Here is a 26,570-nt window from a genome sequence, read left to right as displayed (position 1 = left end):
CCCCGTGGCCAGTTTGTAACTCCCTAGAGCCCAGCTGGAGCCTTCACTCGGTCCTTTGGCCCGCCCAGCGTTGTGGGGGCAGGTTTGGAGGTCTGAAGAGAGTTTGGTCTAATCCAGGCCCCTTCCCTGCTCCCACCCAACCCCCACCGGCCCCAGGAGACCTGGCTGGAGAAGCCCATGGGTTCTGAAACCTCCTTTCTCACAGTCTGTGCCCAAAGATGCTGCCCACTCTTAGTCCGAGTAAGTGTTTGCTGTTTTGGCTCTCCTGGGGTCCCAAGTCCTGCCCCACCCGCCCCACCAGTCAGGAAGATTCCATACTGGAAGGCAGAGCAAGGGTCTGGTTCCCCCACCACAATGGGTTTTGATCCCCAGTTCTTCATTGGCAAAATCTGCCCTCTCACAATAATGTTAATCTGAGCAGAAAATATTAACAGTAAACCTAACACTCATGTTGCACATACCATGTGCCAAGTACTGTTCTAAGCACTTTCCCACATATTAATTAAAAGAGATGTCAAAAAGTTTTTGAAAGTAGGAAGTATAGCTCAATGATTATCACTGCCGAGAGTCACAGGCATTGCAGGGCCCCAGTCGAACCACAGTCTGTCTTGGGCCCAGGAGCTCACTGTCACAAGGCAGACAGATGTACAGTTGTCAGTGAGAGGCTATAATTCCTACCAGAAGAGGAAAAGGGTGGGTCAGAGATTGGTTAGGACCACAGGGATGATTAGCATTGGAAGGCCTCCTGGAGGAGGTGGACTGCGGTAAACAATGTCTCTCAATTCTCCACCCATGACCTTTGTCCCTTGGGCTCCTGTCATCACTGACTCATCCATACTGCTGCCTCCCCCTCATCAACTTCCTGGCAGGAGGCAAAAGTACTGGCCAGTGGGAGTCTGGGAACCAGCACAGGGACCAGCCCAGCTCTAATCACCCTCCAGAGATCCCATCCGGTTCTTCCTTCCAGGGATACTGGGAGGGTGGGGCACAGACTCCTGGGCTGCCGCCTGCTCAGAAGCCTCTGCCTCCTCCTTTCCCTGCTCTGGGGTCTGGGTGCTCTGCACTGGAAGAGGGCTAAGCCACTGGTACTTGTGGGCACAAGGGAGGAAGCTGCTCTGGAGAGGAGACCACCAAAGGGGAAGTACAGGAGCAGGCCATGTCTTCAGGGTCCACGTCCTGCCTGGCTCCCCCCATCGGCGTCCTGGAGGAGGGCTGGTGGAGGAGGGAGCTTGTCAGGGCACTGCATGGAGCTGGAGGGCCCTTTCTGCTGTATTGTTTGGGCTGGGCCTATTCTAATCCCCCCATCTGCCTTGTGGACTAAGTGGGGCCCACATTCAGGGAGACAGTGTCCTTGCGGAGTTGGGGATGGAAGCAGGGAGGCCCTCTCTACCAGGGCTGGGGAGGGCCTAGGTGCTGAGTCCAGTCAGGCGCTGAGTATGCTAGGTAGGGATGGCATATAGGCTCTGGGGGATTGATTACCCCCTCCCCAGAGGGCCTCAGCAAGGGTTCCTGGGCTGTTTCTAGAGGTGTGTGGCACCCACCTCCTGAGTCCAAGCCCTGAGGGATAGGGAGCCATGGGTGGGGCAGACCCCTCCTCATTCCCAAGTCCCTCCTACCCCTGAAAGCTGATAGCCGTGGGGCCCTGCCACCGCCCAGGGAGCGTGAAATGGGGTGTGCTGCTGGGCAGCCACAGCAGCTCCTGCCGCCGCCTGGGACTATTGCCTTTTCTCCTTGGGTAGCCTCTGGCATCCTGAGCTACTCTGTAGATGTTGGCTGGGCTGTCCCCGCCAGCTTCCCCAGCTTTGCCTGGCTCAGGCACCCACCCAGCCTGGAAGATGTCTCCCTCAGCCTTCAGCTACCCCCAGACCCAAGAAAAAGATTCAGAGTGGTCAGCTCAAGTGCAGGCACCCTAGGCCTGGCTTTCTGGCTTGGAGTTGAGGGAACTCTCTGAAAGCAGCATTGCTGTTCTCTCCTAAATGGCAGTGGGGTTGGGCCCCCAGGGAAGAGTTGGCACCTAGGGATTTTGGAACCATCCCTGTCCAACTGGCATTCCCTGACTCAGCACCTGGATTCCTAAGGTGCACAGCTGACTAGGCTGGACCTTGGCCTTTCCATCCTCAGGTCTTTTTCCTTCTTTGCTCTCCAACCCTATCCACCTTCTGTACCTTCTTGCCTAGAATCCCTTCCCCTACTCAGGCAGCATCCTGGCCTCATTCCCTAAACTGCTGTCCTGGAGCCTGTTCAGGCTTCAGGCTGGATGGCCAGGCCAGAGGTCTGGGTTGGGTGCTGAGTTCTCTCTCCCTGGGGGAATGTCCTGAGACCCTTATGTCAGCCCCGACACCCAGAGGCTGGTGATGAGACTAGTAGGAGTGACCTTTGCACCTCAGCCTGGTAATAATACCCAACACCCTTGCTTCAGGGCCAAGTCCAGAGTCCTGGGGGTCCAGGAGAGAAAAGAACTGAAACAGGAACCCAGCACCTTCCCAGGGGATGAGGCCCACCGCTGACTGCACTCAAGGGAAGAAGGATTAGGTCCAGCTTAGCTCAGACAATGTGGCAGGATGGGGGCCTCAGCACTGTGCCTGCATTCCCTTCCCCCTCCTCACCATGAGGTTTGTGGGGAGAGCAAGGTAGAGCTGGGAAGGTGGAGGCAGGTGGAGAGAGGGGAGCAGCTGCCTGGGGCCCAGTGGGCTGTGGGATGGATCCAGCTCTTCTTCCCTCTCGCCGGTACCCTCCTTCCTCAGGCCCTTGGGCTCTGCCACCTACCCTGAGCTGGAAGTCAGTCCCACTCAGGAGATTCTGGGCAGCCAGAATACCCCTGGCCCCGCCCCCAACATACTCACACCCCGTGGGCCCCATTCCTCACCCTGTGGGCCAGAATTCTTTTAGGCAGTCATTCCTGGCCCCTCACTACCCTCCCAGACACTCCCTCTTCTCCTGGTCCAGGTTCTCTGGCCTAATGTGCTTCCATGGCAGCAGCTTGAGGGCAGAGGAAGGAGTCTCTGGGTTTTTTTTTTGTCACTGCTGTCTTCTGTCCTGCTCCTACCACCCTCCACACATCCTTCTGTAGTCACCTCCTCTTTCACTTTGGCCATCCAGGCTCTGGAGCAGTTCTGGGAAGACTTGAAAAGGGGCCTTCTGGCCATTCCTCACCTTGGCCACCAGGTGTCAGACTTTGCCCAGTTGGGTGGGAGGAAGGTTCTAGTTAACCATTTCCACCCCATCAGCCTGGCCTCAGAGAGAGATCTGGGCAAGTTGGGGAGGAGCCTAGAGCTGACTGCTGAACTGGCAAGGCTGAGGCACCCTGAAAGTTGAGACTGGAAAAAGAACTGGAACTTGGGCCCTACAGCTTTCTGCCAGATCGGCCTCACTGCCACTGCCCCCACACCACCCCACTGACAAGGGCTTTGTCCCCTGCTGGGAAGTTCAGGGGAGGCTGAGTCAGGGAGCTTGAGAATTGAGGGAACAAAGGCAGGGACAGTTGTAGCTCCACAGCAGAGGGGAAGCTGAGAGGGAGCTGCCCGTCGGAGTGCCCAGCCAGGACTGAGTCACTAGTCCTTGCCCTCTAGGTTAAGGGGAACAGAGGGCCTCCCTTTGCCTTTCCCCATTTGGGGTGGCTGTGGCAAGTGAGAGTGTGTGTGTACATGTGTGTGTAAGCTCAGTGCTTGAATGAGTCTCTCATATCATGAGGCAGCCTATAAGTCTTGGATGGTGGGTCAGTCTTTGCAAAAGTGGAAAACTGGCAAGGTCTGAGTATTTTACCATCTCCCATCAGAGCTTCCTCTAGCCCCACTTCCCCCAGAGGTTGCCCCTGCCCCAAGTGATAGTTCTCCATTTTATGCTCATTCTTTCAAACATAGGTGTGTTTCCAAGCACCCAAGATGATGACGAGATTTCTAATCCTTACATGCTATCTGGAGATGACGGAGAGGAGGGTCTTCTCTCGCCCACTCCCCCTATCCTTGTGGGGACATAAGGACTACTAGAGATAACGCACCCTCCACCCCTTGACATTTCAAGGTCTTAGAGTCTCATGTTAGCCTCTGGATACATGGGCCTCTGACTCTAAGGCCATACTTATGAGGTAGAACCTCGATAACTAACAAAACTCATCAAATCTCCTGAAGCAGTTCTGGATGGAAAACCAATGACTCACTCACAGAAAATGCTAATGCCCTATGATCTGCCAGGTGCTCCCTGTGCCATGGTGCTGGCGTTTTCACAAGATGCCTGTGGGACACAGTGCCAAAACACGAAGGAACAGCTCACATCCCCTGTCACCATCATTAGGGACTGTTTGAGAGAGTTCAAGAACTCACACTCTGAAGTGCCCTCTCATGGTGCTCTCGTCCCCCTCTCCCTCCACCACCAAGGGAGCCTTCTGCATCCTCAGCATTTGGGAACCCCAGCGCTGCCCATTCAGGATTCTTCTCCTGGCCTATTCCCCTCCTCTGTTTCCCTCCACTGACCACTCTGCTCACACTGCCTGGCTCTGGCTCCCAGCCAATTCCAGTAGTTTCCAGCAGCCTAGAATCCCCCTTGATTCTCTGCCGTTCCTGCCTTGCCAATCCTCAGCCTTGGAAAATGCCCTCTTCTCCAGTCTGTCCCTCTCTCTGAAATGCTAAGGAATGTCACCGCCCATGGTGACAGGTCCACGGCAAAGGTGCCTGCTGATATCACCAGGTTCTATTTGGCTGCCCAGACACCCTTTGGCTCTCCTCTGGTTGTCTCCTTACTCCATTTGCCAAACCTCCCCATTTTTCTCCACCCGCCCCCTACTCAGCAATAACATGTTTAGATCACAACAACAACAAAACAAACAAAAGCCTTCTGTGATCTTGCTAACCTTTCTAGATGTTTTTGTTTGTTTGTTTGTTTGTTTTTGAGACGAAGGAAGTCTCGCTCTTGTCGCCCAGGCTGGAGTGCAGTGGTGGGATCTTGGCTCACTGCAGCCAGCTCTTCTGGGGCATCTGAGACTATTGATCAGCTCCTTCCTTCACCCAGGCTGGAGTGCAGTGGTGTGATCACAGCTCATTGCAGCCTCGACCTCCCAGGCTCAAGCGATACTCCTGCCTCAGCCTCCCTTGTAGCTGGGACCACAGGTGCGCCACCGTGCCTGGCTAATTTTGTTTTGTTTTGTTTTTTGTTTGCTTGGGGTTTTTTGAGACAGAGTCTTGCTCTGTCAGCAGGCTGGAGTGCAGTGGCACAATCTCGGCTCACTGCAACCTCCGCCTCCTGGGTTCAAGCGATTCTCCTGCCTCACCTCCCTAGTAGCTGGGACTACAGGCGTGCGCCATCACATCCAACTGATTTTTGTAGTTTTAGTAGAGATGGGGTTTCACCATGTTGGCCAGGATGGTCTCAATCTCCTGACCTCACGATCCGCCCACCTCGGCCTCCCAAAGTGCGCTGGAATTACAGGCCTGAGCCACTGCGCCTGGCCAATTTTTGTGTTTTTTATAGAGATAGGATTTCACCATTTTGACCAGGCTGGTCTTGAACTCCTGGGCTCAAGCGAGCCTCCTGCCTCACCTTCCCAAAGTGCTGGGATTATAGGTGTGAGCCACTGTGCCTGGCCTTTCCTGTCAATTTCCAAAACACTATTGTCTTGACACACTTTTAAAATTTTTCTCTAATATAGCAACCCTATTAACTGATGTCTTGACACTCTTTAAATCAGTTTAAGTCAAATTATCAAGGTTTGGCTGGGTGCAGTGGCTCACACCTATAATCCCAGCACTTTGGGAGGCCGAGGCAGGCAGATCACTTGAGATCAGGAGTTCAAGACCAGCCTGGACAACATGGTGAAACCCCATCTCTACTAAAAAAAATAAAAAAAATAAAAAGTCGGATGTGGCGATGCATGCCTATAATTCCAGCTACTCAGGAGGCTGAGGTGGGAGGATTGCTGGAACTGGGAAGCGGAGGTTGCAGTGAGCCAAGATCACACCACTGCACTCCAGCCTGGAGACAGAGCAGGACTTTGTCTCAAAAAAAAGAAAAAAAAATTATCAAGGTTTTACTGTGCCAGGCATTACACCAAAATGCTGTAGGGCTGGGCACAGTGGCTCACACCTATAACCCAAGCACTTTGGGAGCCCACATTGGGCAGATCAGATTGAGGTCAGGAGTTCAAGACCAGCATGGCCAATGTGGTGAAACCCCGTCTCTACTAAAAATACAAAAATTAGCCAGGCATGGTGGTGGATGCCTGTAATCCCAGCTACTTGATTGGCTGAGGCAGAAGAGTTTCTTGAACTTGGGAGGCGGAGATTGCAGTAAGCTGAGATGGTGCCACTGCACTCCAGCCTCGGTGACAGAACGAGACTCCGTCTCAAAAGAAAAAAACAATAAAACACTAAAATGCCGTAGTGATGCAAAGATGAATAAATCATGGGCCTTACCCTCAAGATGTTATTTGCTTGAAAAAGACAAATATGCCGGGCATAGTGGCTTACGCCTGTAATCCCAGAACTTTGGGAGGCCGAGGCGGGCAGATCACGAGATCAGGAGATTGAGACCACCCTGGCTAACATGGTGAAACCCTGTCTATACAAAAAATTAGCCGGGCACGATGGCGGGCACCTGTAGTCCTAGCTACTCGGGAGGCTGAGGCAGGAGAATGGCGTGAACCCGGGAGGCAGAGCTTGCAGTGAGCCAAGATCATGCCACTGCACTCCAGCCTGGGCGACAGAGTGAGACTCCATCTCAAAAAAACAAACAACAGGCCGGGCGCGGTGGCTCAAGCCTGTAATCCCAGCACTTTGGGAGGCCGAGACGGGCGGATCACGAGGTCGGGAGATCGAGACCATCCTGGCTAACACGGTGAAACCCAGTCTCTACTAAAAAAATACAAAAAACTAGCTGGGCGCGGTGGCGGGCGCCTGTAGTCCCAGCTACTCGGGAGGCTGAGGCAGGAGAATGGCTTGAACCCGGGAGGCGGAGCTTGCAGTGAGCTGAGATCCGGCCACTGCACTCCAGCCTGGGCGGCAGAGCAAGACTCCGTCTCAAAAAAAAAAAAAAAAAAAAAAACAAACAACAACAAAAAAGAAAAAGACAAATACACTTAACTATTTTTTTTTTTTTTTGAGACAGTTCACTCTTGTTGCCCAGGCTGGAGTGCAATGGCACGATCTCGGCTTACCGCAACCTCTGCCTCCCAGGTTCAAGTGATTCTCCTGACTCAGTCTCCCTAGTAGCTGGGATTATAGGCATGTACCATCTCGCCTGGCTAATTTTGTATTTTTAGTAGAGACGGGGTTTCTCCATGTTGGTCATGCTGGTCTCGAACTCCCGATCTCAGGTGATCAGCCCGCCTTGGCCTCCCAAAGTGCTAGGATTACAGACATGAGCCACCACACCCGGCCACACTTAACTAACTCTTTTTTTTTTTTTTTTTTTTTTTTTTTTTTTGAGACGGAGTCTTGCTCTGTCGCCCAGGCTGGAGTGCAGTGGCGCTATCTCGGCTCACTGCAAGCTCCGCCTCCCGGGTTTACGCCATTCTCCTGCCTCAGCCTCCCGAGTAGCTGGGACTACAGGCGCCCGCCACCTCACCCGGCTAATTTTTTTGTATTTTTAGTAGAGACGGGGTTTCATTGTGTTAGCCAGGATGGTCTCGATCTCCTGACCTCGTGATCCGCCCGTCTCGGCCTCCCAAAGTGCTGGGATTACAGGCTTGAACACTTAACTAACTCTTATTCTGCCCCATCTCCATCTATCTGAATTCTGCCCATCCTCCAAGATTGGTGTCAAATCCCACCGCATGCCTTTATGGAAAAGGTAACTATTGAGCACTTGCTGTGTGCTCTGCACTGGAAATACAGCTGTGGAAGTCAGCAAGAACTTCAGATGCCGTTTTCTCCCCTAATAGGGCTCACAGCCTAGAGGGCCTTCACCTAACTAGATGCAGTCTGTCTTTCCTAGTCTTCTGTAGTATTTTGCCTGGATCTTTCTGCATTTAATCGAATTCTGCCTTATATTCTACCATTTGCAGGGAAGGGTTTCTATTCGTTTTTCTAGATTGTTTTGTCCAACACACTCATTGAGCACCTTCTTTAGGATGGAGTCTAAGTTGGGTGCTGGTATAGTGAGACGAAGACTCAAAAGCTGCCCCCAAGAAACTCAACAGGATAGCACTGTGTAAGCTCTCTGATGATAGGACCTCCTCCTTACTTACCTCTGTATTCCTTATAGCCCCTACTTAATGCTTTGCATATCACAGGCCACAGCTTATTTTGACTATGTATGGAGACAGCCCTGATACCCTCTCCTTTCTATCTTGTTATACAGGGGGCAGGGCCTGCAGGTGCCCCTGGCCATGCCTGGGCAGATGTCTCAACCTGAGGAGCCTGGACCCCTCAGGGTGGGGCATGTTCCCTCTAACTTAGGCCAGATGACTCAGGGACATTTAGCAGAGCTGGCTTGCCTCACCCACAAGCAAGTCAGTAGCTCTTGCACCTACATTCTGACCTCTCCCTTTTCTAGTGGTTCTTGCACTTGCCGGCAGCTCTGTGTCTGCATCGCACAGATATGCCTGTGGCCCTTATTATTTCAGGTACATTGACCTTTTCTTCCCTAGTAGATTATAAGCTCTGTAAGGGCAGGAGCCAAATTAGGTTTTAGGCTTCTTTTGGCTTTTCTACACCAGTTAGCACAGTGACAGGCAGGTAATTAGGTCTTTAAAATATTTGTCAACTGATTGACATTGCCATCATTTCTTACTTTCTTCACTTAAGGTATTGTCTCCAGGAGGCCCTTATAAAATACTCATGTAGGATGTGAGGACGATCTGGCTGTGACATCTGTCACCCCATTGATCACCAGGGTTGATTCGGCTGATCTGGCTGGCTAGGCGGGTGTCCCCTTCCTCCCTCACCGCTCCATGTGCGTCCCTCCCAAAGCTGTGCGCTCGATCGAAGAGGACAACCATCCCTAATAGAGGAGGATCAGTCTTTAGTCAAGGGTATACTAGTAGCCTCACTCCCCTGCTAGAACCTCCAAACAAGCTCTCAAAGTTCATAAAATATCAATGTATTACCTGGGAGCTGTTCATCCATTGACTTACCCAGTGGTTCCTAACTAAAGTGTCATGACATGCTGCTAGAGCCTAAGTAATCTGTAAGGACTACAGCTGCTGCTGCTACAGCCAAGCATCTGCCCTTTGTTGTTCCTGTTATCCTTTCCAGCATTCTTAGAAGGGCGTTTAATTATCCCCGCTTTACTGACGGGGAAACTGGTCACTCATAGGTTATGAGTCTGAGGTTTGAGCTTAGGGCATCCTTTGAATAGCACCTATCCCATTCTCTCACAATCTGAGTTTTTCTTTTCTGGAATATGCTGTCTTACATTGGAGAGAAAGGAGTGGAGTTATAGCTAAGGACTGTGACTTGGTCACAGTCTGTTTCCCTCCTAAAGAGAGGAAGGGTGTTGAAGTGAGGGTCACTGCTCCTGAAGCCCCAGTGGACAGAGACAGGCAGGAGTCCTGGGGAAGCTGGGGAGTGAAGCCCAGGGGCTGACTGCTCAGGGTAGAGCACCAGAGAGGCAGATGAATAGCTTTGCTCATCACAAGGAGGCTGGGCCAGAGGGCAGAAATAGAAATTCAAGGTGGGAAGACAGACCTTTGATACCGTTAATGCAATCCAGGAAGGTAAGGTTGGCTGGGTGAGTGGCTCACGCCTGTAATCCCAGCACTTTGGGAAGCTGAGGCAGGTAGATCACCTGAGGTCAGGGATTCGAGACCAGCATGGCCAACATGGTGAAACCCCATCTCTACTAAAAAAAAAAAAATATCCTGGCATGGTGGCGCACCCCTGTAATCCCAGCAACTCAAGAATCACTTGAACCCAGGAGGCGGAGGTTGCAGTGAGCCAAGATCATGCCACTGCACTCCAGCCTGGACAACAGAGTGAGACTCTCAAAGAAAAACTGAGGCCAGGCGCGGTGGCTCACGCCTGTAATCCCAGCACTTTGGGAGGCCGAGGCGGGCGGATCACGAGGTCAGGAGATTGAGACCATCCTGGCTAACACGGTGAAACTGTCTCTACTTAGCCAGGCGTGGTGGCAGGCGCTTGTAGTCACAGCTACTCGGGAGGCTGAGGCAGGAGAATGGCATGAACCTGGGAGGCAGAGCTTACAGTGAGCAGAGATTGTGCCACTGCACTCCAGCCTGGGCGACAGAACGAGACTCCGTCTCAAAAAAAAAAAAAAAAAAAAACCAACGAATCCCAGAAAGGTGAGGAAGACTGAGCAAAGGCTGGGTGAGGGAAACCTGGAGTAGACACAAGCTGTGTGGGAGGACTGAGGATCAAGGAGTTGGTGGTGGGAGCAGGAGTGGACAAGTCTGAGGTGCGCCCATCACCCCAGTGCGGGGAGGAGGAGCGCCTCTTCTCAGAGCTCTGTGCAGCTTCACCAGAGGCAAGCAGGGAGTGGGAGCCGGGGCGGCAAGAGAGTCTGATGAGCACCAGGAGGGGTGAGGCCGGGCAAAGAGACTAAGTTCTGGGGCAAGCATTTTATTTGTTAATACAAGAATAGAAATTCTGCAATAAATATCATCTAATAAATAACATCTCCAAATAAATAAATATTAATACAACACACTTAGAGTCATGAGTGGGTGGGGCTGGGGGGGCAGGGCCTGGGGGAGCTGCCACCCCACACCCCAAAATGCTACTGCAATGTAAACTTTCAGGAAATCCTGTGGTGTGGCTATGGTTGCCCTCCCCAGCCTGGGCAACCCACAGATACCCTGGGAAAGGGGGCAGAGAGGAGGCACTGTAAAGCTGGAAGACAATTCGAGGCAAGGTCCTGATGCTCAGCTTGGCTTTTGTTTGCCACTCTGTGCTTTGGAGACTCCTGGGTCTGTTATGGTCTGTCCCTGCCCCTCTGCTTTCAGTATTTTCTCTTCTGGTTTATAGGGAACCTCCAATGCAGACCCCACCCCTGCACTGTTAATCTTATCTCTTTTTGTGTAGAATTGCCACCATGTTTGTTTCCTGAATTGGATGTATAGAGTGATCTGGGGATAAGGGAGCAACACCCATTCAAGGAGAGTGGGGCAGCCAAAGGGCTTCACCCCAGAAAGTCATGTGTGGTGGTGGCCCCTCAACTCCTGCCTTCCAGGTGTGCCACCTGAGGGGCTGGGTGGGCATTGGCCAAGTGGTAAGCAAGAAGCAGGAGGCCATGAGAGCCTCTGCACCAACTTGAACCACTTCAGACTCCCTCGATCATGACTTCCTGTAGAAACAGGACAGGACAGGGCCTATTGCACCTCCTCCCCAGCTCAGTAGACCTTTGGGAGGTGGGGAGGAGACAAGGCTGATCACATCACACGCCCAGCCGGTCCAGGAGAGGGCCAGAAGCTCACAGCTTCTGTCTCCTGGCTCAACAGGTGTTGGCATACAGGGCTGGCTCTCCCAAAGTGGGTGCAGGGTTTGAAGGGGGAGCGAAGAGGAGGCGGCAAAGGTCAGAAGTCAGAAGCCGTGAGCCCCCAGGTGCAGGGTGACTGCAGCTGCTGGAGGCTGCATCTTCTTCTTGAGCCGGTTGAAGTCCTTGGCCGAGCGCCACAGCCAGGTCTGCAGCTCCTTCAGCAGCCAGAAGTCATCCATCTTTTGGAGGAAGTCACTGTGGGCAGGGCCAGGAGTCCAAGTGGGTTCAGTCCCAGGCAGCGGCTGGGGCAGTGGGTAGCCCAGAGCTGCCATGACGCCTGCAATGCTGCCCAGCAGGCCCTGGAGGCTGGTGCAGAAGTGGGCCAGGCTGCGGCGCAGCTCAGCAGTGGCAGCCTGACGGTTGAGGCCACGCAAGTAACACAGAAGGTGGCTGTAAGCCTCGTAGTTTTGGGTCAGCCGCAGTTTGTCATTGAGGCTTTGCCACACCTCCAAGTTAACAGTGGCCCTGGGCAGAGTCTCTGCCCCCAGGCGGGGAGGGTTGAAGTCAGGCTCGTTGAAAGGAGGGCCCAGGTAGTTCAGCTGTGAAAAGGAGAGGGTGATGGGGAAGGAGGAGGGCAGAGCAGCTGTCTCATCACCAAGGAGATACCTGCTCCCAAAGTTTCTATTTTTTGTGTCCCCTGACACTGGCCCTGTCTCCATGCTAGGCTTCTCTGTTCATGGCCTCCCTTTCTCCAATAAGGATATCATTTGTATGCAGATGACAGCTGAAGCAGTGGCGGTGATGAGCTCTCCAATGGAGAGGCGTAGAAAGAGGAGGAGGAGACGTAGGAGACGCTCAGGAAGGACGTGCTGATTGGCTTGGTGGGCAAACCTTGGGAAAGTGCCCGCTGTGGGGGCAGGACAGAGAAGAAGAGGAGCCTGGAGGAGCCAGGGGGCGAGGCTGGAGAGGTAGAAGGTGGCCCAGGAGAGTGCAGAGGCCAAGGAAGAGTTCGAGAAGGCAGCAGTGCTCAGCAGTGTGGCTGCAAAACAGACAGCAAGGAGAATGAGCCTTCAAAACACTGTCGGGCTTGGCAAGGAGGTGCCTGATGACCTTGGAGAGAACCACTGCTGGGGCCTGGAAGCCAGATTGCAGGGGGTTAAGAAGTGAGTGGGTGGAGAGGAAGTGGAGGCAGAGGGTGTAGACCACTCCTTCGAGAAATTTGGCAGAGAAAGCCAGGAGAGAAAAAGGGTCGGGAACTAGAGGGGGCAGTGGAATGAAGCAAAGGTTTTCTGCACAAGGAACAAGAGAGAGATGAGAGGGGCCCATTGGCACCAGAGTCCCATTTGCCACTGACATACCCGGGCCCACCAGCTGAGGGGCTAGGGAGAGACGGGTACTCACTAACACTCCGAAGGAAGGGTTCAGTTGAAAGGAGCTAGGCTGCAGAAGGAAGAAATGGAGGCAGTCTCATGAGTAGGACAGGAGGAAGGCTATGGAAGACAGCATGGTATAGGGAAGAAGGCAGAGCCCTTGCCAACCCTCGGGGGAGCGGCTGGGGCCCAGGGAAAGGGATGAGGGCGATGTGTAACTGGGAAAGAAGGGAGAAGCAAGGGGAGAGGCCTGGGATAGGCAAGGGCCCAGGGGGAGGTTCACACGCTGACAAGCACAGAGACAAACTAATTTCCTCGGTGTATCCTGGGGCTGGAGCCAGCTCCCCCGCCACCCTCCTCCCTTTTCTTTCCCTGGCTCCAGAGTAGAGTCTGGGATGTGGAAGAGGAACACGGGAAGAGGGGGCCGGTTCCCCATGGTCCTCGGCTCCTCCGACCCTCCTTCCTTCTCTCCTGGGCTCTCTGAACACCTCTGGACCACCCCCAAATCCTTATAGCATCACCTCCATCCACACCCTAAACCCCCTGCCACTACTGCCTGGGTTCCCTACAGTCCCCTTCCCCCATGACCCTCGTAGGAGGCCCAGCTAGAATGGGAGAGGCAGACGGAAGGGAGGCCCCTGGGTCCAGAGCAGCAGGGCCCCAGGTCTGGGGGTAGAGGCGAGCTGGAACGCAGGCATGGGAGGTGGGGCCCCTCCATCCCCACCCAACCCCGCCCGCGCAAGAGACACCACAACACGGTGTAAACAGAGGAGACTTCCCCGGCCCCCAGGGGGAGGCGGGCGGCTGGGCTGGCAGCCAGTGGGGCAATGGGCCAAGGCGGGTGCGAGGCCTGCCCACATGCCTAGTCCTGGGGCGAGGGATGGGGAGATGGGGGGGCCACCTAAGAGGGAAGGGCAGTAGATAAGCCAGACAGGGGGACTGGTGGGAGCCAAAGAGCCCCTCCTCACCCCATCATTTACCAGGACCCTCCACGATTAGGACTGTCTTCCCCCAACTCCTCACTCCTCCCCAACTCCCAGACTCCTACTCTGGATACTCACATAGGTCCCAGCCAAGCTGCGGAGTTGGTGCTCCAGGTAGCGGGTGAGGTCATAGGTTTTCTGGATGGAGGGGCCAGGCCCTGGGTCCCCTGTGCGATTGAGAGCTGGCACTGCAGGGAGGTGCCAGAGCACCGTGCACAGGCACGCTAACATCCCCCACGAGTCCCCTGTGGGCAGGATGGACGAGAAGCATGAGTGCGGCCCAGGCCCACACGGGGAAGCATCTGGCAGCCCCTCAGGTGTCTGTCCCCACCTTGGGCTGGAAGGTGGGTGAGGGTGGGACACCAGATGGGAGGCAGAGGGGATGGAGGAGGGAAAACACCCCTGGCAAGAGGGGAGAGAGAGAGGCATGTGTGTGTTTGAGGATGAGGACTTGGCACGCCTAAGTGTCTATCAGTAGATACTTGAGAGTATATCTGTGTGTCAGCTGAGAGAGTCTTTGGCATGTGTGCCACTGTGTGTGTGCCAACATATATGTGTGTGTACATGGAGGGACAGGGCCAGGCCTAGGGACTACAGGTCGACCTGCCTGTGTTCCAGTTGTACCATAGCTTCCTGCCAGTCTCCCAGTCCCACTGCAGCTTGAGGGGAGTCACAGGGTGGGAGATAGCACATGTCAGAGCTGGCAGGCTGAGCAGTCAGCCCCAAGGGAGGAAGCAGGAGAGAGGCAGCCGCCAAGAACACAGTTGTCCATAAGAGGCAAGGTATAGGGTTAGACCACCAGGGTCGGGCTGCCTTATGGGGCTAGTTTTGGGTATATTCTAGGATGTGATTCCTGAGTGTGGGAAGCATAGGGTGGGGTTAGATTGAAGATTTAGTGCTCACTCTCAGGGAATGGTGGCAGTGTGGAGGTTCACACCATTCTTGGTGTTAGGTGGGGAAAAGTTGGACTTCAATGAGCCCTTTCCATCAGCCTGCGAGGGTGGGGACAGGAAGGGAGAGAGGTGCATTTGACGAGTCAGGCTTGTTGGCTGATGGCACTGCAGAGTTTGGACATCCCAGGATACCAGGAGTCCAGAGGCCAGGGTTGGGTGCTGTAAAGAGTGACATGGATAGTGGGGAAATACGCTTTTCTGGGATTTTAAGTGAGGACCAAGGTGAGGATTGAGTGGACACTTTGGACTGGCAAAGGCAGTTAGGGTTTGGCTAGGATAGATATAATTGGCATTGGGCTAGGTTAGATTTAAGGACTGGGTTACTCGGCCGGGCGCGGTGGCTCAAGCCTGTAATCCCAGCACTTTGGGAGGCCGAGGCGGGCGGATCACAAGGTCAGGAGATCGAGACCACAGTGAAACCCCGTCTCTACTAAAAATACAAAAAATTAGCCGGGCGCGGTGGCGGGCGCCTGTAGTCCCAGCTACTCAGGAGGCTGAGGCAGGAGAATGGCGGGAACCCGGGAGGCGGAGCTTGCAGTGAGCCGAGATCGCGCCACTGCACTCCAGCCTGGGCAACAGAGTGAGACTCCGTCTCAAAAAAAAAAAAAAAAAAGGACTGGGTTACTTTAAAAGTTTCAGATTAGTTTAGACTTGGGATTTGGTTGATTTAGTGTGGTTGAGGTTTGAGTCCAGCAGGGGATGTGGTGAGGTCTGGGCAGGCAGAAGGTGAGCTGGAGGGCTGTGACTTGGTCAGTTTAGATACCAGATGGGGCGCTGCTTATGTCATGAAGAGCAGGGCTAGTTTGGGTTTTCAGCTTGAATAGGTGTGAGGTCACGAGTGGTTTCTTTCCTTTATTTTTTTTTTTTCCTTTTTTTCCTTTTTTTTTTGCTGCCACCTTCCCACCACTCCTATAGTTCATATTTTATACTCTCAGATTTTTCTATAATGACATAGGTTGCTTTGATAGGTAGAAATAACTTAAATAGATATAACACTTTGCCCATGGTTAGAATGGGATTTGAAGAAAGAATGAAGACTAGGTTAGGTTTAATCACAGCGCTGGGGCAGTTTTGGAGAGGGCTACTAACTAGGAAGGATGCAAGACTCCATTTGTATAAAACATCTCTTATGGAGGACAGGGGTCAGTGAGGACTTTGGCAGTGGCCCCCTGGTCAGTATGGACTCTTTCAGATGTGTGGCTGGCCAGCTTTACTGAGGGAGCATGGGGGTGGGGTACCACCAGTCACAGGGTCTTGGTTTGAGGCAAATGTGAGTGTGTGTACACACGTGTATTTTAGGACAGAGAGTAGGGTCAGGCACTCAACTGCTCCCTAGGGAGACTGGCTCCCCCTTTCCTGTGCCCTCTGAGCCTGTGGCTTCCTCCTGGATGCTGCTTTCCTCACTCTTCCTTTCTATCCCCAGCTCTTGCCTGACTCAGTTCCTTTCTCCTCCCTGTTCCTCACATTCCAACACAACTCCAAGCCTGGGGATCTGGCAGTCACCTCTAGGATCCTATGGGTACAGAGTAGAATTAGTTTTGGAGATTGGAGACCTGCTGAATTGGGCAGCGGCCCTCCCAGCCTTGAGGTTGCTTTCAGCATCGAGTCTGGCTTCATTCAAAGTTAGCGGCAAGGCTGAGGGTCCCAACTGAAGCAGGAGCTGGGAGCTAGGCATCCCTCTTTACCCACATGTTGACTGGAGTTCTAGGTTCTGCCTATGTCACGGCCAAGAGGTATAGTCAGGAACCCAGCTCGGGACTTATCCCTCTCCCATTCTGAGCCCTGTGGGACATCCCTAGGGGAGATCAGCTCCCTACACAGGGACAGCAGGGGGAGAAGCCTTTGGATAGACAAGAACTAAGTCATCTGGGCAGAAAAAACGGCTCATGAAATTAACCAGACGAGGCCGGTGTTTCCAGGAATATTTCAGTTCTGAGGTAACTGTCGTTGCAGGCTGGGGGTGGGGGGGGCGGGCAGGGGAGAACAGAAGGATCCGACGGCCCACAGAGAGAACTAGAAAGAGGGAAGGGCTCTCAGGAATCCAGAGGGAGAAGAGGTTAGGAGAGGAGAAAGGGGGTAGAAGGACAGGGCTCTGCCCCTGCTATGACAGCTTTCACTCTGGGCAAGCCGTGCCCATACCCGTGTCTCAGGCAGCAGGAGGAAAGCAGTGTGGGGTGAACACTTGTGGTGTAGTTGTGAGCTCAGGAACCCAGCACAGCTCGCCTGCCTCCTGAGGAGAGTGCATGGTGGGCTTCCTGGAGCCCTCATCCATCCTCCCTTAGGCTCATGGTGTGCAGGTGGACCCTGACCACTGGGGCTGTGTCCTGGGTCCCCCTCTCCCCCTCCCCACCAGTCCTGGCCCCCAGCCCGCCCCCGCCTCAGCTCTGCCTCTGGCTGCTGCCCACTGATTGTTTACATCCCCTCTTCTCTGTGTGTTTATAAATCTGGCTGAGCACGTGAGGAGCTAATGAGTGCAGCTCACGTTTCCTGCAGCAGCCCCCCACCCCCTATCCTGGCCCCCACCCGGCCAGCCCCTAATTCCATCCAGATCCCTGGGCCCTGGGAACCAAGGCCCTCCTCATGAACACACACACACACACACACACACACACACACACATTCTCTCAGCCCAAGGAAGTGACCGGCCACCCAGACAGCTGCACAGGCAGGCGCACCCGTGTGCACATCTTTAGCCACTTTAGCCAGCTGCCCCTCAGTCCCTGGCCTGGACGCCCCCGGGCTGAGCTTTCCCAGTGAGGGTGAGGGTTCAGCCGTGCAGATGTACCAGGGTGGTTAGGGTGGTAGGACAAGTCAATGGGAGTCTTTGCACCTGGGACTATAAGAGCTAGGCTAAGAACTGTGAGCCCTAAATGTTGTAGCCAGGGAGGCACTGCAGGGCTCCAGAGGTGGGGCATAGTGGCCTCAGGCTGGACTGAATATGGGAGCCAGGAGGAAAGGCCAGACCAGGACCAGCGCTGGCTGCTGCGGTTGGAGGGGTCTGTTGAGAGGAATTGAGGGATGGAGTGGGTTAGGCGGAATAGGTGAGGAGTGGGTGAGGGATGGAGTAGGTGAGGTCCAGGCATTGTGACTGTAGGAAACTGCCCTAGGGGCGTGTCCTGACCTGCCTTCACAGGCAAAGGCCCACAGAAACCCATCATCCTTCTACCCTGTGGTCTGCTGCCTTCCCCTCTCTTACTTCCGTCCCTTCTGCCTTTTCCTTGGTTCCCTTTCCCCCAGGCCACTGAGAAGTGGCTTGGTGAGTGGGGACACATGGGCCTGGGAATTGGGAGACCTAGTTTTGCCACCAACCCCTTTGGTGACTGTGGGCTTGCACAGAGAGGTCACACTATGCATGCTCAGTTCCTCCCAGAGGAAACATGCAGAGCTTCATCTCTCCTCTCCTCTCCAGCATCCCCCTTCCTGCCCTTCTCTTCCAGCCTAAATGACAGAAGTCACTGAGGCCCAGGGGAAGAAGCTGAGGGTGGGCCAGCCCCCCTGCCTTATGAAGTCAGTAACCAAGCAAGCGAGACAGGAGTTGGGCTTTGGCTGGAGCGAGAGGGTTCCTGATTGTGCCGCAAGAGGGCCCTGGGTGTGCTCAGGGAGGCCAGTGAGGAGCCAGGGGGTAGCCCAGCAGCCCACTGAGAGCCAGAGGCAGGGGGAGCAGTGAAGGAGGAGTCCAGGGCAGTGGTGGGTGAGTTAGAAAGGGTGTTGTTATCAAGAGGGGTGCGGGAGGGGCTGGGGGAGAGTGCAGGAGCCAGGTGTGCACAAGAGGTGGGACGTGGGGAGGAATGTGAAGTGTCAGCCAGTGGCTGGTGTGCAGGGGTGGCACGCAGAAGTGTGACGGACAAGAGTGTGGGACTGTGAATGAAGGGGACAGGGAGCCATTGCACCCATCAGCAGTGTCACTTCTGGGGCTGCTGGGTGACAACTGCCATCTCTGCTTCCTCCCCTGGTGGAGTGTGTGGCTCCAGGGTAGTGAGGGTGTCTGAGCTGGCTGGAGTGCGTCTGGTCTGTTAGGCGAATATGTACTCCCGTCCTGTCCGGTGTGAGGGGCAACGTGTGCTCCCGAGCGGTAGCGGAGGTCAGTTGGGGGCAGTGAAAGCACAGAGGTGTCCCTGGATCAGGGTCAGAGAAGGAGGACCCGGCAGAGCAGTGTGCCCAGTGCCCCCCACCCCCAGCCTCTCTCCAGGGCTTAGCCTGCACCCGCCCGTCTCCCCTCCTCTCCTGGCAGCCCCTCACACCCCGGGGGGAGGGCCAGGCTGGGACCTGGGGGAACAGAGGTCCTCTGGGATTGGCGGGGGTCTGTAGGGAGGGCTCCAGCAGCCCTGCGCGGAGTTGTGGAAAGGAAAGCGGGTGGGGAGAGCAAGCATGAGAGGACTCTGGCGAGCCCCGGGGACTCCTTCGAAGGTTTCCTTCGAGGGGCTCGGCCGGAAAGCTGCACGGCGGCGGTCGCCAGCTGGCCCTCCCTCCCGGCGGTGACCTCTCGCTCCGGGACCCCTCCCGGCGCTGCGCCTTCCCTCTGTGTGGCCCCGGCGCCCCCGGCCCCGCCCCCTCCCGCTCCCGCCCGGTCGCTCCTTCCAGGCGGCGGGGGCGGGGGCGGGGTCCGGGGCACCGGGCTCCGGGCTCTGTCCGGCGCTGCCCTTTCCCGCGCGTCAACTCCCCTCCTGCCCGGGCTGAGCGGCTGCTCCCGCCGCTCCCTGGCCGGTGACAGACTTTTTCCTGCCGGGTCCGGCCCGGCTGCGCCCGCCCCCCGCCCAACAATAATCACTCCCAGGCCACGGTGGCCCGGGGGACTCGCAGCCGCCGCCCGCCGCCCCTACCTGCCGCCGGCTCCCCGGCCGTGGGCACCATGGAGGGTTCCGGCCGCGCGGCGCGCAGCTAGGAAGCCGCGAGTCCCGCGGCGCGGCTCGGCCTGTCCGGTCCGGCCCGGCCCAGCCAGGCTCGGCGCTGCCCTCCGCCCTCCTCTCCGCCGCCCGCCCTTCCTCCCGCCCGCCCTCCTACCCCTCCCGGCGGGCCGGGGAGGGAGAGCGGCGCGGCCCGAGGTGTCGGCCTCCCCTCGCCTCCCGCCGCCCGGCCTCGGGCTTCCCCGGCCTCCCTCCCTCTTCTTCTCCCAGCCCCTCCTCCCACCCGCAGCCTCGCTCCCCGCCTCGGACTCTCTGGCCCCAACTTGTGCGCGGGGCTCTGGGGCTGGGGCTCCAGGTTGCCGCCTCCCCAGGTCTGCTATCGTCCGGGCTCCCCGCCGCTCCCGGCTATCTCCTGGCCCCGCCGTGCGGACTCCAGGAATGCGGCGTCCCCGCCTGGCCCCTCTCGAGGGCGCCCAGCCGCGCCTCCCCCGGCTGGAGCCCAGCTCTGTGGCCCGGCCCCGACGCGGGGCTCCCGGGGGTCAAGGCAGGACGGGAACCGGATCTCGTGGCTGCTCGGCGGGGCGGGGGCCGGGGCCTCGGCCGCCTGGCTCCTACCTGCTCGGAGGTCCATGGGGCTGGGGCCAGGCCGGCCGGGTGCGGCTCCTCTCCCGGAGGCTGGCGGAGTGGGAGGGCGAGCCGCGGCTCCGGCGAAGCTTTAATAATCCCATCCGCCAGGCCCACTCGCAGGTTTTTTTCGCTCGGTTTCGGGTTTTTTTTTTTTTTTTTTTTTTCGGTGTGGGACATTCTGCAAACTTTTTTTTTTTTCTGACGTGTAAAGCTGTAACCACAAATTGTAGCGGCCCTCCCCGGGGTGGGGGTAGGAGGGGGGAGGAGGGAAGGGAGGGCTTCTGGGGCTCCCTCTCCCTCCCACAGCACCGAGGGGGGGGTGAGGTGAGGCGAGGCTGTGGCGGTACCACCCTGGGCCTCCTGGGGGAGGGGGCGGGGAGGCCATCAGTCCGTCTGAGGACTCCCGGGAGCCGGTGGACAGCGCCGACTTCGGGTGGGCTTCTCCCCTGGCGTTGGCCTGGGGACACCACCCCCTGCTCCCTGCCCGGTGCGGGGTCCCAGCTCCCACCCTACCTCTGCCTGTGCGGGGTCCCTGCTCCCACCCTACCTCTGCCTCCTCATCTCTAACCTTCCCTCCTCCTCCCCCTTGAGTAAATGCAATGACACATTCTCCCAAATGCCAGCAAGCTGGCCTGGGAGCAAGTGATGGTGTTTTTCCTGCTGCCCTTTGTCTGGGCTGACCGCCCCCCTTGCCTATTGTCCCGCCGCTTGTCCCATTTCCAAAAGCTAGAGCTAAGCGAGGCGCTGGGGCTGGGGCAGGTGACTAACCAGCTCACAATGCCCCCTGCGGGGGAGGAAGAGGGCACCACAGGCCCACTGCCCGGCCCAGAGGCGAGAAGAGGCCACTTGGCGGGACTTTTTCCCTCAAGTTCACAAGGTTCTTCATTCTTCCTCCAGTGACCAGGGAGAATGCACATGGGTGGGGGATTTGTAATTCATTAATCAGCACGAGGCACCGGACCAGTTTCAACACCACAGGCTTCTTGGGTGACTCAGCGGGAATGCTCCGATTCAAGGCGATGGACCGCCTGAGCGTCCCCATTTGTGAAATGCTTCCCCATGAAGACGCCTGGCAATCTCCTTCCTTTGGGGTTTCGGGTTGTTGGTTTTTCCGGTGGTGAGGTGGGGGTGGCTTGGCAGTGAGGGCTCCCCCTCCTTCCCGCAGGCCTGGGTTGGGACTTGCTGGGCAGGATACCTGGGGGTATGCCTGGACCCTCCCAGAGGGGTCCGCTCCTCCCTCTCCAAGGGTGCCAGGGAGAACATGCTCAGTGAAGGCAGCTCTCACCCAGGGCTGGGGACTGCCCTGCTTCATGATTTTCCTGGGGGACAGTCATGTGGTCCCCAAGGCTTGGGTGCCCTATAACCACACCACCAATTAAATCACTGGGTAATAAGTTGCTTTTGTGGTTGTTTATTTATTGTTTCAAAGTGGGAGAGGCCAGTGGTGGGCCAGACCTGGAAGGTGATGCCTCTGCCTGGAGTGGCATCCGAGATTTGTCCCCCACTACTTCCTGGTGCCCCTGGAAGAAAGGGAGGGCACTCTGCCAGTCCAGCCCCCGCGCCTCCAGCCTGTGGCCTGGGCAGGCATCCTGATCATGGCCAGTGCTGGGTCCCGGGGCAGCTCTTCCCTTCTCTGTACTGCGAGCACTGAGCTGGGGGCGCGGGGGGGTGGGGAAGAAGTTTGTTTTCAATTACCTCACTGGAGTGGGACAGACTTTGTTGTTGGGTTTTTTTTCCCCTCTCTCTCCTTTCTTCCTTTTTTTTCCTAAACAAGGAGAAAAAGAGCTGGGAAAGGAGAGCTGGCTTGGGTTGGGGGGCAGGGGACTTTGAGGGACCTCAGTAGCAGCACTGATGAAAACTGCCTGGAGGGACCCTTGTGAAAAGTGCTTAGGGCCTCCCTCCGCCCCCTACCCCCAACCACTGCACCTCCTCCCTGCCCCCACCAGCCAGGACTCTGGAGTTTCAGTGACATTCCTGGTGGGTGAGCCCAGTGATTTCTTGATGCCCATGCCAAGGTCAAGAAGGCAGATGCCCATGGGTGCATGGCACTGAGGCCAGCCAGGAGGTCCCCCTAGCTCCTACCCTTTCAGAGGGAGGGGGCCAAGAAGGAGGGAGAAGGGGAGCAGCTTCAGCCTCTCCCTCCACCTCGCAGCCGCTCCTTGTGGAGTCTGCACAATGTGGTTTGGATTTGACTGAGCCCCTCAGCACCTTATAAAGCACCTTGCTGAGTCAGGGAGAAAGCAGCCCCAGTGTGGGGGGAGCGGAGGGGAGGGGTGCTAAAGAAAGAGGCGGGGGCAAGAGAAGAGGGGTGAGACCAGAGAAGGGACAAGACTGGGAAGGAAAGAGGAGACACAAAGAGGCAAATGGGTGGGAGTGGGAAAGAGGGGAGGAGGGAGCTGGGAGGAAGAGGGGGAAGCAGCGGATGGGGGAGAGGAAGAGACTGAAGCAGAAGGTGGGAGTGGACAACACCACCCCCAGCAGACATCCACCTGGGGCCGCCAGAAAGCACTGGTTTGCAGGAACTGAGGGCTGCAGCTCTGAAACAGGGACCCAGGCCAGGTGGGTACAGGGACAATTGACTTTACACACAGCGCCCCAGCCCCCAGTTTGTCTTTGAATCTTAATGTAGTGACCCCACGAGCTGGGAAAGTTGTGTTCTCCCTCTGCCTCTTGTCTGGACTTGCCTCCCTGCCCTCTCCCCTCACCTAGTGGGGGCCAAGCCTCTCCCTTCCCCTCCCCCACCCTCTGCACTGCCAAAGGGAAAAGCAGCTCCATCTCCAAGCTGCCAGTGCCCCTCTGCCATGCCTGGGCAAAGGCAGCAGGCTGGGAGCTGCCAGTTGGGTTGGGTCGGGGGCTGGAATAAAGACGGTGCCTTTATCCTGCCAAGTCCCTAAATGGGGGTAGCTGCTGGGGTTTGGGGAAGAAGGAAGAGAGGAAAGAGCAGGAGTGGCCCCTCCAGGGTTTCCGTAGGATGGGGCAGGACAGGTGGCTGCCCTCTGATTTCCAGCTGGGGGACCTCGGGAAAGTTCCTGCTCCCCTGTGACTCTCAGAGAATCTTGTTAGGGGCCCTTCCAGTGCTGACAATCTGGGGTTGCTGGTGGGAGGGCAGAGCTTAGAGGAGACGCCAGTCCCCCCAGCTCCAGACAAGCATGGGAAAGAGAAGCGCTCCGTCTGCTCCAGGGGCACATTGTGCAGGCACTTTCTCAGTCTCTGCCAGGTCCTGTTAAGGACAGAGAGAGAGCAAGGAAAACCCATCCCTGCCTTTAGGAATTTCACAGTTGGGGCTTACATCTGTAATCCCAGCACTTTGGGAGGCCCAGGCAGGAGGATTGCTTGAGGAATTTGAGATGAACCTGGGCAACATAGAGACCCCCATCTCTACCAAAAATTTAAAACTTAGCCGGACATGGTGGTGCGTGCCTGTAGTCCCAGCTAATCAGGTGGCTGAGGCTGGAGGATTGCTTGAGCCCAAGAGTTTGAGGCTGCAGTGAGCTATGACCACTACATATGGTCTTTGTTGCCTGGGGCAACAGAGCAAGACCCTCTCTCAAAAGAAAAGGAAAGAATTCCAGTCTAGGGACACTCATTAAACTGTCTGACATCAGCCATAGGTGGCAGTGGGTACATTTAGGTCAAGGAGGATGGTGGGAGGAGAGCTTCCTGGAGGAGGTAGAGCTTTGGGGCAGAAATGTGGATGGACTGAGCTAGAAGGGCAGTGGCAACCATAGGCAAAGTGCCAAGGTAGCACCAGGTGCAGTCCAGGATTCCCTGCAGCGGGCACAGAGCTGCTCTGAGAGTCAGGAAACCTCCATTCCAATTGGCCAGTGTGACCTTGGGACAAGCCTGTCACCTCTCTGTGTGATGGGGTCTGACCACCTCTGCCCTCCTCTCCACAGGATGGTGGGAGTAGTCTGTGAGCTGATGAGGGGCCACTGGCTTGCTGCCTTCTCTGGCCTTTTAAAGATTCCAGGCCTCACCATCCACAGGGGGGTGTCAGGTCAGGCCCTCAAGAAATGTGGCTGGCTGGGGGCCAGAGCTGGCACCAGGTGATGACTGAGCTGCCCTCCAAGGGGTGAGGGTGAGTCAGTGTAGGCTCAGGGACTGGCCAGGGTCCCACCCTTCCTCCCCACATGGTGACATCCCCAAGGAAGGCTCTCCAGGTACCCAAAACACCATGTTGCACACAGCTGCACAGTTAGCACTGATGGGACCCTGGCCCAGGGAGTGTCCAGGTTCCTGAACTAGGGGAGTCTCTAGCTGGTCCCCTCTTGACAGTTGTGTTGGAGAAACCCACAGAGGTGAGTAGGGACACTCATTCATTCATTTGTTCACCAAACGTTCCCTAAGTTTTGGTGCTGGCCGGGCGCGGTGGCTCAAGCCTGTAATCCCAGCACTTTGGGAGGCCGAGGCGGGCGGATCACAAGGTCAGGAGATCGAGACCACAGTGAAACCGCGTCTCTACTAAAAATACAAAAAATTAGCCGGGCGCGGTGGCGGGCGCCTGTAGTCCTAGCTACTCAGGAGGCTGAGGCAGGAGAATGGCGTGAACCCGGGAGGCGGAGCTTGCAGTGAGCCGAGATCGCGCCACTGCACTCCAGCCTGGGCAACAGCGTGAGACTCCGTCTCAAAAAAAAAAAAAAAAAAAAGTTTTGGTGCTGGAGACACAGAGAGGAGCCCTAGGGGGTGGGTGGAGGGGCGGAGGCTGACCTGGGTGTTGGGAGGAGAGGCAGATGCCTGCTACAGCGACTCCTCCAGCCTACTGTGATGCTGCTATTTCTTACTAACATTTACTTTGCTGAAATACTAACAATAGTTTACGTGCACGCAGCTGTTCCCCACATCAGGCACAGTGCTAATGCTTTGCGTGGGCTATTTTATTTATTTCTTTCTTTTTTTTTTTTTTTTTTTGAGATAGAGTCTCACTCTGTTGCCCAGGCTGGAGTACAGTGGCGCGATCTCAGCTCACTACAAGCTCTGCCTCCCGGGTTCACGCCATTCTCCTGCCTCAGCCTCCGGAGTAGCTGGAACTACAGGCGCCCGCCACCACGCCCGGCTAATTTTTTTTTTTTTTTTTTTTTTTTTTTTTTGTATTTTTAGTAGAGATGGGGTTTCACCGTGTTAGCCAGGATGGTCTCGATCTCCTGACCTCATGATCCACCCACCTCAGCCTCCCAAAGTGCAGCGATTACAGGCGTGAGCCACTGCGCCCGGCCTAGTTTATTTCACCTTTGCAGTAACTCCGAGATAGGAGCTATCATTTCCCTATTTATACATGAGGAACCTGAGGCTTCATGAGACAAAGTCACTTGTCTGAGGTCACACAAGCCTGGAAGTGGTAGAACCAGGACTGGAACCCAGTACAATCCAACTTCAGCAACATGCTCTTTTAACTCCACCATGCAGGTGCCAGCCTGAGGAAGGGGGCCAGAGGCACATCTTGAAAAGAGGAGTCTGGGTGCTGGGAACAGACTTCAGCAATAGCAGGACTTGGCTGAGTGCCCCTGGCTATGAGGCGTCTAGCTGGTCTCTTCAGGTCACTCAGATGTTGCTTGGGGTATAAAGAGAGTCATCCAGTGCCTGGAGAATCCTGGCCTGGAGCACAGGGAGACCTGGGTTTCCTCCCCACCACCGACCCCTTACATGAACTGGCAATGTGCAGCTGAGCCAGGCACTTCGCATCACCTTCCCACACTAGAGGGCTCAGCTAGAACTCTGGATTCCATTAGCGGGGAGTTGGGAATCCCGGAATGAGCATTAAACTGGGAGTTAGATGATCACCCCTGTCCCCGCCCCACCGCCACAGCAGAACAAGAGCAAGGGCTACCCTTTGCTTCCTGAGGGCAAAGTGAGCCCTAGATAGGTTCAGAGGTCCCACCCAGGACATCCCCTGGGATTCGGTGTCCCCAGGAGGAGGCCTTCCTTTCCGCTGCCTCGTGTGCACACCCTCCAGTGTACGTGTGCAGGCACCACTGGGGCCCCAAGGGCAGGAGGGGGAAGGAAAGGCAGGGTGTGTGTGTGTGTGTGTGTGTGTGTGTGTGTGTGTGTGTGTGTATATGCACACACTTTCCCTTGCCCTCCAGTAGGCAGGAGCCCAGAGGCCCTGCCTCACCCTAAGCTGGCTGTGATGTCAGCGGAAACCCGGAGGCAGAGGGCCTCTTCTGACCTCAGCAATGGCCCTACCCTGCCCTGGGTCCCCACCCACACCTGACCCAGCTCAGGCTTCCCAAAGGACTCCCCCCAATACTTCCTGCTTCCCGGGGAAGCCAGAGAGAAGCTGAGAGGAACAGGGCCTTCTGCCTGTCCCTCTCCTGCCCTAGCTGGGCTCTGCCTCCTGATCTGCCAGGGTGTCTGGGTGATGGGTGTGTGGAGGGCAGGGCAGAAGGGATACCCCCAGGTGCTCCACTCCTCCCTCGCCCGCCAGGAGCTTTC

The 26,570-nt window shown here is 56.1% G+C and overlaps 2 protein-coding genes across 9 annotated transcripts in view; one reads left to right on the top strand and one right to left on the bottom strand.

The window, feature by feature from the left end:
- RAD9A (RAD9 checkpoint clamp component A) overlaps positions 1-26,570 on the top strand; it is a 79,023-nt gene that overhangs the window by 36,584 nt on the left and 15,869 nt on the right. The window lies entirely within an intron of this gene.
- Positions 10,489-20,348, bottom strand: CLCF1 (cardiotrophin like cytokine factor 1). 3 transcript variants are annotated; one of them, XM_050756763.1, is made up of 3 exons: positions 20,130-20,348; positions 13,796-13,962; positions 10,489-11,963 (listed from the first exon to the last, which is right to left on the bottom strand). In XM_050756763.1, exons 1-3 carry the CDS (start codon positions 20,143-20,145, stop codon positions 11,469-11,471), a joined length of 678 nt encoding a protein of 225 aa, XP_050612720.1. In that variant the 5' UTR covers positions 20,146-20,348; the 3' UTR covers positions 10,489-11,468. The 3 variants fall into 3 exon arrangements, with proteins under 3 accessions (XP_050612720.1, XP_050612719.1, XP_050612718.1); XM_050756762.1 differs by lacking the exon at positions 20,130-20,348 and adding an exon at positions 19,491-19,570; XM_050756761.1 differs by lacking the exon at positions 20,130-20,348 and having other exon boundaries at positions 13,796-14,989.

This window comes from Macaca thibetana, chromosome 14, assembly GCF_024542745.1.
Source record: "Macaca thibetana thibetana isolate TM-01 chromosome 14, ASM2454274v1, whole genome shotgun sequence".
In the NCBI taxonomy this organism is placed as follows: Eukaryota; Metazoa; Chordata; class Mammalia; order Primates; family Cercopithecidae; genus Macaca; species Macaca thibetana.
This window is presented reverse-complemented; position numbering and strand designations above follow the sequence as displayed.